Source organism: Onychomys torridus, chromosome 16 (assembly GCF_903995425.1).
Source record: "Onychomys torridus chromosome 16, mOncTor1.1, whole genome shotgun sequence".
Classification (NCBI taxonomy): domain Eukaryota; kingdom Metazoa; phylum Chordata; class Mammalia; order Rodentia; family Cricetidae; genus Onychomys; species Onychomys torridus.
In genome coordinates, this window is record NC_050458.1 from 29927787 (window position 1) to 29943620 (window position 15834).

The 15834-nt window shown below is 48.0% G+C and overlaps 1 protein-coding gene and 1 non-coding gene across 11 annotated transcripts in view; both read right to left on the bottom strand.

Moving 5' to 3' along the window:
* Positions 1–4052: 4052 nt before the first annotated feature.
* Positions 4053–15834, bottom strand: part of Asap1 (ArfGAP with SH3 domain, ankyrin repeat and PH domain 1) — a 309763-nt gene continuing 297981 nt past the window's right edge. For all 10 annotated transcript variants that reach the window (XM_036207548.1, XM_036207547.1, XM_036207546.1 and 7 more), the window contains 3 exons: positions 10267–10766; positions 8170–8292; positions 4053–6728 (listed from right to left, as the gene is read on the bottom strand). In XM_036207548.1, coding sequence (XP_036063441.1) covers positions 6654–6728; positions 8170–8292; positions 10267–10766 — 698 coding nt within the window. In that variant the 3' untranslated portion in view covers positions 4053–6653. The remainder of the gene's footprint in view (positions 6729–8169; positions 8293–10266; positions 10767–15834) is intronic.
* On the bottom strand, positions 11293–11422 carry LOC118597521. The gene has a single exon (XR_004946827.1). It is a non-coding gene; the product is annotated as a small nucleolar RNA SNORA13 (small nucleolar RNA).

A 15834-nucleotide genomic window follows, 5' to 3' on the forward strand; every position in this document is an offset into this window, starting at 1 on the left:
ACCAACCAACCAACCAACCAACCAACTAACCAACCAACCAACCAACCAACCCACCCTGGTGAACAATTTTCCTTGAGTTCTGTGACCACTCTAACAACTTAATTCCAGCGGAGTCCATGGGAACCCTGATTGCTAGCCAGTGTCAAGCTTATGACTCAGGTATGAACAGTTGGAGACTTGGGGGAACAAGTCCTCCCCTGAGGGACCCGTCGACATCTTCAGATAGAGATGGCATCAGGACTGAGCTGGATCAGCACACCCAGCTGGTACCTCCTGCAGCACCTCTGCTGCAGGGTCCAGCTTGGTGTTCTCGGTGTTCCTGCAGGAACCCTTGTAGCTACTGACCGCATCATGGGCTCTGTCCTTCCAGGACAGCCCAGTGATCACCGACACCATCCAGCACTCAGTAGATTCTTTGCCCTAATTTCTCACTTGTCACCGAGGAAGGTGAGGACAATTCTCGCCATCTCCTGTCTTCATTTGGGAAACATAGTTCAGTTCTAAAGCCACCCGTCCTTCCATTTGCACAGAGGAAAAACCCGAAGCTTGGAAGGTTAGCGGTTAGAGCCCAAGGTGGGTTTTTTTTGTTTGTTTTTTGTTTTTTGTTTTGTTTTTTGTTCCCAGCTCTTGTACACCTTGAACTCAGGAGGAAGGCATAGGGTGATCACCAGAAGTATGAGAACAGCCTGGTTTACATAATGAGTTCCAGATCAGCCCTGTCTCAAACAATATGAAACAGAACACAACCAAACAACCTCTTCCCACAAAAATGGAAACCCTAAAACGAAACAAAAAAAGAGGGATCCCCGAACCTCCCCTGATTCTGACCCTTCTGGGCCCAAGTGACAACATTATAAACGGTCCATCCCGGCCATTAGCTGCCACACTGGGGCTGGCCAGAAGATGTACTGCAGGTGACAGGGAGTCCTAGGGCTTTTCCTGGCTGTCAGGGGACAGAGGAGGCCAGTGGATAGCTCTGGAAGATATCTTCCTGCTTCTCTGCGCTGAGGACTTAGCGGCAAGCGATGAAGTACCTACCACCTACGAATCAAAGGAAATTGGAGGCTCCCAGGAGCTTCAGCAAGTGGTCTCTCAGTGATGTCTGTGGACACATTTGCTGGTATGTGGCAGAGGCTGGGATGAACTGGGTCTGCCAAACCCAGATGACTAAGTCCTTTTCTATGCACCCTGCTCTGGAGCAAGTGACAGCTACAAGCAGGTCCCTGTGCAGGGCCCTGTGTGGGGCTCCAGACCACGCTTCCTTCTGGTGACAATTCCGGAGTTAAGACCTGAGCAGCAGTCCAGGAACGACCGTGTCTGCTGGTTGGTACATGGGGCTCACTTGATGTTTGGAGTGAAAATGTTGCCTCCTGGCTTCCTCCCGTGACTCAGTTTCTAGGGAGAAGGTCCAGGAAGCTAGTTCTCTTTTGAGGAGCCCAGAAGCTCAGAGCCCAACTCTAGTGGAATTTCAAGTCATGGTGCAGGTGACTGACACATTTGCCCTGCTTGTCCTCTGATATGCCTTGGAACTGTAAGGTGGCATTTGAACCCCAACACAGGCATCTCCCCTAGTAGTAGCAGAGAGCCTTTCCAGTGTCTGGCTAAGGTTTGCTGTGTGGTAAGACTTGTGCAAACAGCTGTGTTCATCTGAGCGTTAGCTCCAGTTTGGGGGAGCTTACACGGTCTGGGCCTGCATGCAGCTGCAGTTCTCTCTGCTGCCTCCTTGGTTCTGTTCCACATGTTTTAGACACCCCCGCTGACCTGGGTGTGTATTATCTGAGAACTGTTCCCTGTAAGGTTGGCAAATATGATCATTGCCCTGAAATGGAAACTCCCTGGTTCATGCTCCCCTGGTGGCTATCTGGTAGATGGCTGGGGCATGCCAGTTTTTACTCAGCTTCTTACTTCTGACCAGGAGCAAAAGGTCCCCAGGTTCAAGTCTGGCCTCCAACACCAGAAATGGCTTGACTCTTACTAACGTTACACCTTAACCTGTGAACACCAATGCCATCTGCAAATGGAGAATACAGAGTTTCCTTCACAGCACTGAGAACTCAGCCTCACAATACAGCCCTTCTGCATGGGGTCCATGCAGCACCAAGCCACAGCACAGGCTGTCAGTAGCATTGGGGCCCCCTGCAAGGGAAGTCAGGGCTTGGGAGTGGATACTTCACACTCCAGCATAGAGTGTGGACTTGAGTCATTCTGGCTCTGGCCTGTTCTTGCTGCCTACTCCAGCTGCTCTTGGGTGCTACCCTCTAGCCCTGCAGCCTCTGAGTCGAATCTGTAAAGGCCTTTAGAATGGTCCACCTCCTCATTGTGGGTCCTCTTGTAGCTGAGCCCACAAACACCATTACCTGAATTCTTCCTGGTCTGTGAGTGTTGCAAGGAGAACATGGAGCCACAAAGGGAATGTCTGTCATCAGTTCAGCAGGTTGAGGTGAGTATTCAGTTGATGTCATCCTCATCTAGGCTACTGGCCACTGAAGCCAGGCTGAGAGTGTCAGCTGGATACCCATGGATGCCGACACACACGTAGCATAGTACTTATGACAGAAGCGAGCCCATTCACTACATAGAACCCCCACACCACCAAACTAGGGGAGACCAAGTACATTCCAAACAGGAGAACCCATTGAGATGGGCAAAATAGAAGCTTACAGTCACCAGCCAGTGTCACCAGTCCACCCGCTGGGAAGACGTACAAATGGAGGTGAGTGGGTCCAGGCTTAGAGCAGAAGACAAGCGCAGGCAGGCAGGCAGGGAGATGACTGCTGAGGTCACCAGACATGGGCTGGCACTGCTACCTACCACACTGTGTGGCCCGGAGGTGACCGCTCCAGTTGTGCCTAATGAAACTTCCCTTGAAGAGGGCCATGCAAGTGGGAAGATGGGCTGTCTGTGCAACACACTCAGCGAACCAGGGTGTGACCATTCCCTCAGATGCAGCTGCTGCACTTCCAGGGGCCAGCTTTGCTAAGTTTGCATGTCACGGGATTGAAACCACAAGCAACCAGTGGGAGGCCATATCTTTCAGAAGATAAGCCAGCTGTCTTTGATCCTGGATTGTACAGGTCACTGTTTTCCGTGTCCGGAAATATCCTCATGGAAAATCCACAGCCTTCCCTGTCAAAGCTGCTTTCCTCGGGTGCACGATATTTGTCTTGCTTTGTGACAGGAACGTACTAGTTTTCCAGAAAGGAAACTGTGCCACCTTCCTGATGAGGCTTTCTTGTGCTCCCACGAATGACTATTTGACTAGAACAGTGTCATGAAGCCTCTTGACTTGTGTGGACTCTTGATTCTGGGTTTTTCCAACCATGGATCTCCACCCCTGCATGCATTTCCCTGCACCTCATTTCCAGGCCCCTTGGGCTCACAGAGGGTACAGTAGATGTTGCAGAGTGCATCTGTTTGGTCTACCCAGCTGTGTGGCTGCAATAGTAGTTACAGTCATGCAAAATAGGCAGAGGCAGCACTCAGCACACTAACATATGGTCCTAGCCACAGGAAAAGGGACAGAGTGAAGGTATGGGGTATCATGTTCTCTAGGCATGCCGCCATGCTGGTGGCCTTGAATGCTCAGCAGTTGTTGACTACCTGTAAGGACAACCACAGGAGACCCTTTGCATTCACCATGGAGGAGGAAGGGATTACAAGGCCCCTCCCCTCCCTGGTACAAGGAGTTACAGTGGTATAGCTGTCTAAGTTGCCCATGTTCCTGTAAGTAACCCCTCATGGAAACCCCTGTAAGTAGCCCCAATTAAACACACAGATTCATCAGGCTAGACTTGGAGGAACCGTTCGGTCTGCCGTTAGTGCCCTGTTTGGGGTGAACAGATGTTTGTCTCCCCCATGAAAAGTTCACACAAGGTGGACTGGGAGAGGACTCAGGTGAGCCTGGAAGGCTACGCCTTGTTATGTTTCTAGAGTGAGCTGTGGCACAAGATGACTGATGCTACCCATCTCCACCCCCAAAGCAGATCATTTTTTCCCCCAGTGAATAAAGTAGTGGACAACACACAAAATGGCCTGATTTCAGATACGTGGGATCAACTAAGAATATGTTTATTTAAAAGCAATTTTAAATATTAAAAAAGTAGAAATTAACACATACAGTACTGAGAAACTGTCACATTAAATACATGTGAAATGAAAAGTGTACTGATGCTTGGTGGTGACTCCCAGGTAGGAATGTGGGATTTAACTAGTGGCAGGCACGGCAGGGCTCCTATATACCATGTCCAAGTAGCAGGCAATAAAAAAATAAATAACAATTGCTGTCCAACAGGAAAATAAGACACACTGTTTGCAGACATAATTCTTCCCTTCTAGGGGAAAAAAAAGGAATGAATTTGCTTTCTTTCTTAAGGTTCCATACCTTCAAAATATGATGTCATGTACAAAACTGTAGTTAGTGGCTCATCAAGGTTCCAGAACAAGGTCAGATTTAAACTTAACAAGACTGCCAAAGGAAGGTCTACCTAGTTTTCCTATGTCCCACAGTACAATGGAGTAGCGAGAACTCAAAGTCCTGACAGGAAACAAACAGAAACTAGGAAAGAAAGGTATGCACACACATCTGTGTGAGTGTCTGCAGCAGAAGAGGACGTGAGAACTCTCCGGCGTTTTAGAGATGGAGCGTGTCTGTTGGAGAACCAGCTTACATTCAGGTCAGCAGAACACAGCCTAGACCTCCAAAATGCAACTTCAATGCATCTTAAGAATGTGTGAACGAACTGGGACACTGGGTAACCACCACATTCCTAAAACCAGTCTGGCCTCTAAAACAGGCCGCTGGGTGATGGACGCACACTAGCATGCTGACTGGTACCTTTTTGCTCTTGGTTTGATGTGGGGATGCACAGGTGCCCAGACACTATGGAAGCAATTGCTTAAGATCAGTTTCCAGTAACAGATGATAGAGTATTCTGAAGGTTTGTCATGCAAGGTTTATTTCTTGGGTGGCTATTCTGGGTAAAAACTAAACTAGTATTTACCAAGCACTGTGGCCATGAGAGGGCTCTTTCCACAGGCTTTGTGGGAGCTCTGCTTCTGTGAGATCCAGGTTTCTCATTCATCGCCGAGGTTATCTGCTTAAAAAATATTTGTCTTCTGTTCTGTGGTCCAAACAGCAACTCAATCAAACGTAACTCCAGAAGGACAACACACACACCTTGGAATCAGAACAGTCCTGGACCCAGAAGTACAAACAACTACAGCATTTTTTCCCCAAATTCGGACTGAAGCCGAAGACAGAAATGTAATATACTGAATGGGCTGAGGGGAAAAACCAAAACAAAGGAAAACACAGGCCACAACAAACCAGAGACAGACAGACAGATAGCCAGACAGACAGAGATGGCTTGCAGAGAGCTTTATCACAGTGCAATTCATAGCAGCGTCCCACAGCTCGGGCATAAACTGACGTGAAGGGCATGTGTCTACACACGAGAAAATGAATCTGTAACTGGAGGTGAAGGAAGAGAATGGATGGAGGAGAAAAAGAAAGCCTGGCATCAGCACCTCAATTCTGCACTAGAAAACTCAAAAGACTGACTTGACAATTTTGCTTCTTGAATAGGAAAGGTTTAATCAAGAATGAAATGAAGAAAATCATTTGAAACTGACACTCTGGACGCTTGAAAACAGTTGAGGGGTGCTGTGTCAACGCGATGTGCAAACACTCTGGAGAAGGCCAAATGAGTGACCAGAAACAAGGATTGTTGCAATCTTGTAACTTCTGCTTTAATGGCAATCAAGTTTAAAAATGTACAGTTCACTTCTTCATACTGTTCGTTCCTTTATAAAAGGCAGAATTCGGGTAAGCTTCTAGATGCATGCATAATGTAGAGGTGGATATTTTCTGGCAGTCCTTGGTTCCTGAAAGTTGAACTTCATCAGACGTAGTTTTAAGCTTTTGTCAAAATAGTCATGAAGGATATGTTAATTTTTGCATAATGAGGTAATATCTCAGGGGTGGGCACTCGCCATAAGATGTACAAATCCACTCATCTAAACTTGTACAAGGCTGTGTACACTGTAAAATGCTGCAGAGGATTTTGTGTCAGTGAGTATTTGCTGAAGGAATAACACATTTAACTGAGCACTTTTCTGTAATAAATACCAAAGTAGGTTTTTGTAGCTGTAAACTGTGTACACAGGTAACTACAGGCTGGCAGGCCAGGGACTAACTTAAAAAGTTCCGCCTGGAGCACAGAACCCACCTCTGCTAATGTTGCATGTTCAATAACGCCACTGAGAATACTGCATTGTTAGGAGAGTCAGTTCTGCACCCTTCAACAGCTGCTGGAGACTCTTCACCTGGAAAACCAGCAGTTCCTAGACTCCTGGTTTTTGTTTGCTCGTAAAACAGCACAGAGAGAGAGAGCGAGCGAGCTGTGAGTGCTAGATGCCAAGGATGGCTTTTGGCAAACCAGTAAGGCGCACCAGGTCCCGAGGCTACCCTAACACTGGTAAAGGCAGAAGACCACAGGATATTTACAATACATACTATATTCCCCTCCTGAGTGGCCCTTCCATGAGTTCTTGGTCTGTAACAGCAGCTATATACATGTTGTATACAGGATTACATGGAGGCAGCGGTCTGGCATGAAGGGTGTGGACGGACGGACAGGAGGTTCTGCTTTTTGCTAGTCGGACAGGATGTGAACAAAGGACACTGGAAAGACACCCTTCCTTTCAGGCTGTCCTTCGATGTGACCAATCTGCAAGGAGAAAGGAGTAGTTAGACAGGAGGTAGCACCAAGTTCACCCACCCTACCCTTCGGCCAAACACACAGTGTTCGGTAATGATAAACAACGCAGCAAGGCGGCAGCCCCAGAAGAGCAAGTGCAGCCTTGCAGAGCATGGCACTCATGCATGATCTCAGGGCACCACTGAGATGGAATTACTGAGGAAGGCCCCTGCAGGTGTCAGGTTCTGTGCCCATGCTCGATGCTCTGATGAGTGCATATGCCATGGGGAACCCCAGACAAACCTTGATAAGCCTCTTACTTATAAAATTTGGTAAAAGAAAAAAAAAAAAAAGAAGGTCCCTCCTTCAGGCTTGTGTAATTAAAATTAAGACTGAACAAAGAAAAGGAAAACCGCACATAGAAGAGCTGCTGTGCCTTCGGGGCTACTACAGACGCTGTCAATGTTCTGATAGTGGCCGACGACCGTTTTACCGTTTGCAGCATAAACCTGCAAGCCACGGTTACAAAACTTCCCTGATTACCTCAATGGGACCAATGTTAATTGCACGGAAAGGCATCCTGTCACGGGCTCCGCACAGAAGGACTACAGCAAGAGCATGTGTACTGGCTGCCAGTGCCCGCCAAATCCACAGAAGCGGGCATCAGAGGGCTGGGCAGAGGCAGCCGGGATGGGTCCCCGCTTTCCCTCTCCTTCCGATGAGTACCTGCTGTTGAATGTGCTGTGGGCTCAAGAGCTGTGCCCAGGCCTCCACGTTACCGGTCTCCTTTGAGAAGTATGGGAGAACCTGGCCTCACTCTCTCACCAATTGATTCTGTGCTCAGAAGGTTCCCTGAGTTCCCAGTATTAGAATTTTAACCTCTTTACCAGGGTGTGTGTTGGGCTGGCGGCTCGTAGAAGTTCCCTGGGCACGTTACTGAAACATCCCAGGAGTCTCAGCTGGAGTCACTGGTTTCTTAGCAGTGACTAGGACCAACCATCCCTGGGCTCTACGTGGTAACATTAGCAGACAACGGAGTGAGATCTAGATAGCCTTGTCAAGTAGGACTCCGTCCCATTTTGTTTCTGTCAGAGGAAACAGCTTTACAGATGGGATGAACTTGGTTCAAGTCCACAGGGCTAGCAACTGACACCATCGGGGGACTTCAGGCTTGACATGACTGTCCTAAGGTGGTGCCCTAGCAAGTGCACACTGGGAGCAGGCTTGGCTCTGCTGTCCAAGGAAGTACCTCTAAGTACCCCCGCTCATCCTGCCCAGGAAAAGCACTCCCGTCAGGTTGCTTGGCCCACTTCCAAAGTAACTTTGTCTTTTGATAACATAAACTTAAGAGACAGAAGAGCAAATGCAAATGGCCGTGGGGTGAATTAGGTACCTAGCAGGACCCTCACACCCGCCTACGGAGTGGAGAGTTGGGGGACGGAGGTTAAAGCGGACAGACGTGGGTACATACCCACCACTCCTGGTCCTCTTCCCCTGTTACAATGATCACTTCTCCCTCGATAAATGTGAGCTCATCGTCGTTGTCTGCCTGGCAGTCATAAATGGTCTTCACGCGCCTCACTTTATTTTTCCCCTAGAATGAAGAAAGCAGGTTCGACTCGAGAGCAAATAAAGAAAGGAGAAACAGAACAGCACTTCACAAGGTGGGCAAACCCAGGCAGGCGATTTCTCTTTGCCTAGACCTGACCTGACTTTCTCAAGTGTTGGTATTCCTCATGCGTGCACATGTGTGTGTAGAAGACTGACATGCTCCCTGGGCACTGTACATTCTCAGCAATGACAGCCCCTCCTCTGGCCGGTGTCAGCAGGTAACGTTTGGCAGAGGACAACCAATGCAGGTAACAATCACAATTCAGCTTTCCCCAAATGCACGAGGAGATCTCATTCCTCTGCTGTCCCCCCCCCCCCCCCCCAGCATCAGCTCGCAGAGAAAGGATGGCAAGAGCTGTGAAAATGCGTGAGTTCTGCACTTTCTGCATGTTGAATGGACAGCACAGGGGGATTTCCTAGGGCCTCATGCAAACGGCGGGAACCCAGGGAACAGCCTGGGTCTAAGCAGTTGTCATTCCGACCAGGACTTTTACTGGCTGGACTTGAGTTCTCTGAAGACAGGAAGGTGTAAACAGAGACAGTACCTTCTGCGGAATACTGTTAGCACTCAGTTAATTAGATTATTAGCAACAGAAATGGCAAGTTACCTCTTTTTTAATTTCATGCACATTTGTGCTTTGCCTGCATTTATGTCTGTGTGAAGGTGTCGGATCCCCTCAAACTGGAGTTACAGGCAATTTATGAACTGCCATGTGGTTGCTGGGAATTGTACCTGGGTACTCTGGAAGAGCAGCCAGTGCTCCCAATTGCCAAGCCATGGCTCCAGCCCTAGCCAGTTATGTCTTTAAGTGCTCTGGGCCAAGAGTCTTTTCCTTTATCCCTGGCTTCTCTGATGATCCCAGTCCCTTCCTGAGCTCCTGGGGGAGGGGCTGGGGTATGTGTGCTGGTGAGGTTGGAAGGTCGACCAAAACCATCGCAGCAGATGGCCATCTCAGTGCTGAGCGATTGAGAAGGCCTGTAATGTGTTCACTGATAATGGTGAGTATTAAGTGAGAGACTATAACTAAGGCAGGCATCAGGAACTGGTGTTCTATGCATATCAAAAGCCCAGAGAATCTGTCAGACGTGCTAAGGAAGGCTGGAAGAACAGCAAACCAACAATGGTGGCCTCAAGTCCATGGGAGGATAGGTTGTTGACCTATCTTTAGTGTTGATGTGCGACACTGGTACAATACGATGACCCAACAGAGATGTCAGAGACAGTGGAAAGAGTTTTGGTTCTCTACCTTATTCTGGAGTGCTTTTTGGAGTGTCACACTTACACAAAGATTGTGGGAGGTCTTGAAAAAAAACAATTTCACATAAAAATAAAGTTGTTAATCTGTAGAGTGGGACATATTACATGAAATAATAGAATGGCGAGACCACTGCAAAACCCCACCCATGAGGTTTTCTGGGCTTTCCCTCTGGTTCTGGGGGGAATACAGAGAGAAGGGACAGAGACTGATCCTAGGGGTGGGTGAAGTTCAACCCTCACAGCTTGTGAGTCAGAGACCCCATGGCTGAGGGTTTGCTATGTGGCCACTATACACTGCTCGCTGGCCACTGCACTGTTGCCCCTGAGCCTAGTATCATACAGGCTCTTCTTGTACCCAAGGAATCAGGCTCAGAGAATGCAAGTACACTGCTAGCTAGGCAGTTGCATCAGGCACTGAAGCCAGGTCCCACAGCATGCCAGCTGGGATCCAAAGGCTTGTAGCCACCAGGCTCCATACCACCACGAATGCTTCCATCAGTGGCAGAGAGTATGGGCCACTGTTCTCTTACTAAACATACACCCCATCACCACTTTCTGGAACTGCAACAGAGTCTGAGGATACTGCTTAGTGGCTGAGTACAGAGCACACACACACAGCTCTGGGTCCTGTTCCCAGCACCATGAAAGGAAAAGTGCAATGGGCCTTGCCAGAAAAGCCTGACACTGGTTCCCACCCACCGTGTTGATTTTTCTCGGCAGTGGTACGGGTGTCTCCGGCAGGGTGGGTGTGAGGTCATTGGAGTCCTCCGATGCTTGCTTCTGGATGGCATCTCTGGTTTGCACGTTGGGGGAGAGATCCCCCATGTGTAACTTCTGTGTGGCCTCTGAGGGTGGCTGCACCTTGGAGGAGACCTCGCTAGCCTGGGACTTGGCCAGCAGGTCTCCCAGCTGTGGCTTGGGGGGCAGGTCCTTCATCTGTGGTTTGGGAGGTAAGTCTGAGAGCTGCGGCTTGGGGGGCAGGTCACCTAACTGGGGCTTGGGGGGCAGTTCTCCAGGCTTAGGTGGCAACTCTCCAATTTGGGGTTTAGGGGCCAGTTCCATAGGCTTCGGGGGCAGGTCTCCAGGTGGTGGCTTTTGGGGTAACTCTGCCAACTGTGATGACTTCTGAAAAACCTCAGGTGGGATGTTGGCTTTGTCGAGGGAGAGATGATGGCTGGTTTCTGTCTTCCTTAGTGCCACTGTGGGAAAGGATAATGAGAGGAGGTCATGGTATAGACGAAATAAAGGCGGAGGGTGTCACAGCCATGGAAAAAGGCCAAACACTATCAACAGCAAACACTAGCCGGGCAGTGGTGGCGCACGCCTTTCATCTCAACACTCAGGAGGCAGAGGCCAGTCTGGTCTACAGAGCTAGTTCCAGGACAGCCAGGGCTACACAGAGAAACCATCTTGGAGTGGGGGCCTGGAAGAGGGGAAACACGGCCCTGCTGTATGCACTGGGGATGGGCAAGCCCGAGGCCCATCAGGCAAGGATAGAGTTGGAAGCCCGGAAAGCATTTACATTACAACTCACACCTCTGGGCTTCTACTGAGTCAGTGCCAGATGGCCACATCCATCAAGAAGTATAAGACTATAAGAACAAATCTGACTTACAAAAGAGAAAACTCTCCTGGATGTCAACCTACCACCATATTTAGTCATTTAAATATTTCATGTATTTTTCTCCTAGATTTTTCTTTCTTTCTTTTTTCTTTTTCTCGGTAGACTTTTTACACAGCCTTTACACCCAAGAAACCAAACTCCAGGGTAAGTGAGGGCTGAAAAGCATTACTTTATGCCTTTTTTGACACCACATTCACGAGTGAACAAGGGTGAACGGGCAACACAAAGGCTCTCCTAGATTCCTCTATAGGTATAACTTTTAAAATATGCTATTTTAGGAAAAGCACTTGCCATGTTATTTAAGTTCATTAGAAGTACGAACTTACTTTTGAAGGGACATTCCAATCAATTCAATAGCTGTATTTATTTCCCCTCATTTTATTTACACAACTCACTCAGTACTGGCAAGGGGTTTCTTCTGTTGCCCAGCCACCATCATGGCAACCCGTTAAACTCTGGTGACACATACATGGACTGTCACATCACACGCACTACTACATCATGCTTTGTCTAAAACTGACTTTCCCACTTAATATGCTTGAGAGTTTCTAGGTCAATTCCTCCTATTCTCTAACAGATGCAGTCTACTGGAAATTCTGGAAAATGCCACTGTCTATAAAATCATCCAGCGTCAATGTATGAACTTGAAATTTAAACCTGTGACACTCTCAAGCACTCCAGCTCACCGACTTACTATGTGTGGTGGTTTGAACTGAGGACAGCCCCCATAGGCTCATGTGTTTGAACGCTTGGAAATGTTTAAGAAGGTTTAGGAGGTGCGCGGCCTTGTTGGAGGAGGTGTGTCATTGGGGGTGGGCTTTGCAGTTTCAAAAGCACACACTACGCTCACTGTCTCTCTACCCGATGCTTAGGGATCAGGATGTAAAGCTCTAGCTATTATTCCAGAGTCATGTCTGTCTGCTTCCTGCTATGATGATTATGTATTAACCCTCTAATACTGTGACTATACCCCTAATTGGTTGCTTTCTTTTATAAGAGTTGCCTTGATCATGGTGTCTCTTCAAGAGCAATAGAAAAATAACTAAGATACCATGCCTCTGTGTGACCTTGGTCAAATTACACAACCTCTTCGTATTTCAATTTCCTCACTTCTAAAACTCTTATCTCAAAGGGTTATCATGAGGATGACATGACTTAGTTGATGCAAAAATTTTTCCGTGAGGACATGACAGGCATCAGTATTCCAAGGAGTAACGTTATCATTGTTATTAAGCAGGTTTCCTTGAGGCCAAATAAGAGCTCTAGTTTTACAACTCTGGTTCTTTTCTTGGTATGGAGTGGGGTACTTAGTGTGTGCTCGTGAAGCTCCACCAAAGATGCTGGCCTGACACTGTAGTGCATTTAGAAAAGCATTCTCAGAAGAGAGGGGCAAGGAGAAAGAGGAGACGCCTCAGTGCTGTCCACTGCACGGCTGTCCCAAGACTGCTTCTGCTCCTGGCCTGTCCATGGCCCTCTCGAAGGAAATAAAGCTCAGGGAACCCTGCTCATGGGTTGACTCCTTGAGTTCCAGCAGACGTGGCATGGCTCACAAAGTAAAGGTAGGGGCTGGAGAGGTGGCCCAGTTAAGTTGTTAAGAGCACTGGCTGCTCTTCCAGAGGACCCAGGTTTGATTCCCAGCCAGCACCCACATGGCAGCTCACAACAGCCTGTAACTCCAATTCCAGGGGATCCAGGGCCCTCTTCAGGCCTCCACGGGCACTAAGCAAGCACGTGGTGCATAGGCATACATGAAGGCAACAAAAATGTTTTTTAGAAAGTAGAAACAAAACAGAAAGCCCCAAACAAAACCGAAATTAAAGCTAGACCAATTACATTCCTCTCTTGGAAGCATATAATTGGGCAATCTTCAATTTGCAGTAGGCAGAAAGTGGGGGGGAGGTGGAGGCTCCCCGCGGCAGCAGGGCTGAGAAGGACTTGCTGTGATCTTCATTTATGGGGAACACAAAGCCTAAGTGCTGCTACCCAACACTCCCAATGCAGCGACGATCATAGAATTTCATCCTAAAAAGAACCTGTCAGTGGTCCAGGACTGTGAACCAAGGTGGCCCCTGGCCCGGAGATGAGACAAGGTGGGAGGCACAGAAGAGGTGATGAAAGAGCCGTGTGTGTCTGCGCTGTGAGAGTGTTACGGTGGCACCGAGAAGCTGGGGCAGAGGGACTGGGCACTGAGAACGAACAAGTGGGATCCAAGCATCAGTGTCTCACGTGGGACTCAGGCCGAGACTGAAGGAAGGAAGGGGCCTTGGTTCAGACCACGAACAGCTACAAACCTCCAATGTAGACTGACGGAGCATGACTCAGAAAATGCCAAAGGTCGAACCTGCATGGGATCTGGACTCAGGTCCTGCTGTCAGCTGACAGGAACCCAGAAGAGAAGGGAACAAACATGCGGAAGGAACACAGGGATGCAAACACCAAGATCCAGAATGCAAGAGCTATGGGTACTGAAGCACTGAGGGAGGAAGCATGATGCAGGCTGGAGTTGATGCGACCCCAGAGTCTCCCCAACTCCACATGTGGAATGTGATCTTTGCTCCGAGGCAGTATGGGTGAGACAAGGTCATGAGGGTGGAGCTCCCATGACCGGATCTTGGTGGCCTTCTAAGAATGGAGCACAAAGACATAGCTACATTCCCTGTCTTTAGCCATGTGATGTCCCAAGCCAGCAACGAGGACATCATCAAATGAAGTTCCGAGACTTCACATTTCTAGAACAGTGAGTCTAAATGAGCCACCTTTCTTCAAAAAGTTACCAGCCTCAGTCAGTTTACTATTGCAACGAAACCTGTATGAATAAACAGAAAAACTTCAAGTGACTTAAGAGATAGACCAACTGTGAATATTTTATTTTAATCCTTATTCCTATAATTTGTAAAAACAACAACAACAAAAACCACTTAAGAGACAACTGAGAAGAAGGAACTTGTGATTTTTTTTTAGATATAATGACTGGATTGCACACATATGAAATGACATGATATGTGGGATGACATGGAGTTCTGAGCAGGGAATCAAAGGCCTAGGGAAACACTCTTCAGAGTGGAAGATGGGTAAAGAATACCTGGAAGGCTGCATTATAGTTTTTTGTTTTTCCTTCATTTTTAGCATGTTTGTTGTGGAGAAATTTCAAACAGTGAAAATATTCACACAGAGAAAGTGGGGGTTGCCGTGGGATGTTCTGTACATCAAATGTGTTGCTCTGACTGGGTAAAATAAATAAAGTGCTGATTGGCCAATAGCCAGGCAGGAAGGATAGGGTAGGTGGGGCGAGGAGGAGAATTGTGGGAAGTGGAAGGCTGGGTGGAGAGATACTGACAGCCGCCGCCATGACAAGAAAGAGATAAGGTACTGGTAAGCTACGAGCCATGTGGCAAAGTATAGATTAATAGAAATGGGTTAATTTAAGATAGAAGAAGTAGATAACAAGAAGCCTGCCACGGCCATACAGCTTCTAAAGAATGTAAGTTTCTATGTGTTTACTTGGTTGGTTCTGAGCGTCTATGGGCCTGGTGGGTGAGAGAGATTTGTCCTGACTGTGGGCCAGGCAGGAAAACTCTAACTACAATAGAATTTGGTCAGGACTACTCCTGGAAACTTTCCAGCTGAGTGGCCCCGAAGCACCTGTGAGCTTACATGGACAAAACCCATAGGCCACTGTATTTTCCTATGAAGCTTTGGTATTATTTTCCAAGAACTACAACTCCCAGCATCCCCAGGAAGTAACCTGGTCCTTGGGCAGGTGGGACTTACAGGCTAACTTAGGTCTAACATTGCCCACCCCCTCCCTGAAATTGTATCCTGGGTCAAATTCTTCACTCTTATGATGGGTACTGGTTTATACTTGGATCTAATAACCATCAGTTTAATGGTACCCAGATAGGAATTATCATTTAGTTATTTTATCAATGATGTAAGAGCCAACAGTAATTAACAGGAAGCAGACAGGCCCAAGGCCCTGAAATGGATACTAACTCTTTGTTCTGCATAAAGCAGGCCAAGTGTCCTATCATATTGTAGAACTATTAGTTAATGAATTTACTGGAAAATCTGGGCCCATTTTCCTGGTATATCAATTGGCATTATAGGTAGCCATTTTGTCCCCTATGTCAGTTTTTTTAATAGTGTGAAGGGGTTAACTTGGAGGGTGGCACATGTGAGGAGCACTGGGAAGCAGGGGACTGCATGAGGTCACGGTCAGTGACTGCTTCTGCAGGCCCTGCCTCATGGCCAGAGCACGCACAGGTCAGTCACTGATCACAGTGCAGTATGGACAGGGAATGTCAGGGAGAGTTTTCCTGCTGGACTAACACTGGTTTAGAAGGTCTGAAAGAGACATGAACAAGGGCAGAGTGGCAGCAGACACAGGTGGGTCCTAGGGTCTAAGGACTAAGAACCTTTGGGTTTGAATCTAGAGGACGTAAGCCGAGAGGCAGGTAGAAGGATTCAGTGGTAATGTATGAGAAACAGAGAGCAGAATCTGGGCAGTGCCAGGAGACATCAGAGACTGGGGCTGCACTCTGGGCAAAGTTTGAAAACCATCACCACTTTGACCCAGACAGACAGACAGACAGACTGGGTGAGCCAGCCTTCCTGCGCCACAGTCAGTAGCCTCCTGGGACTCT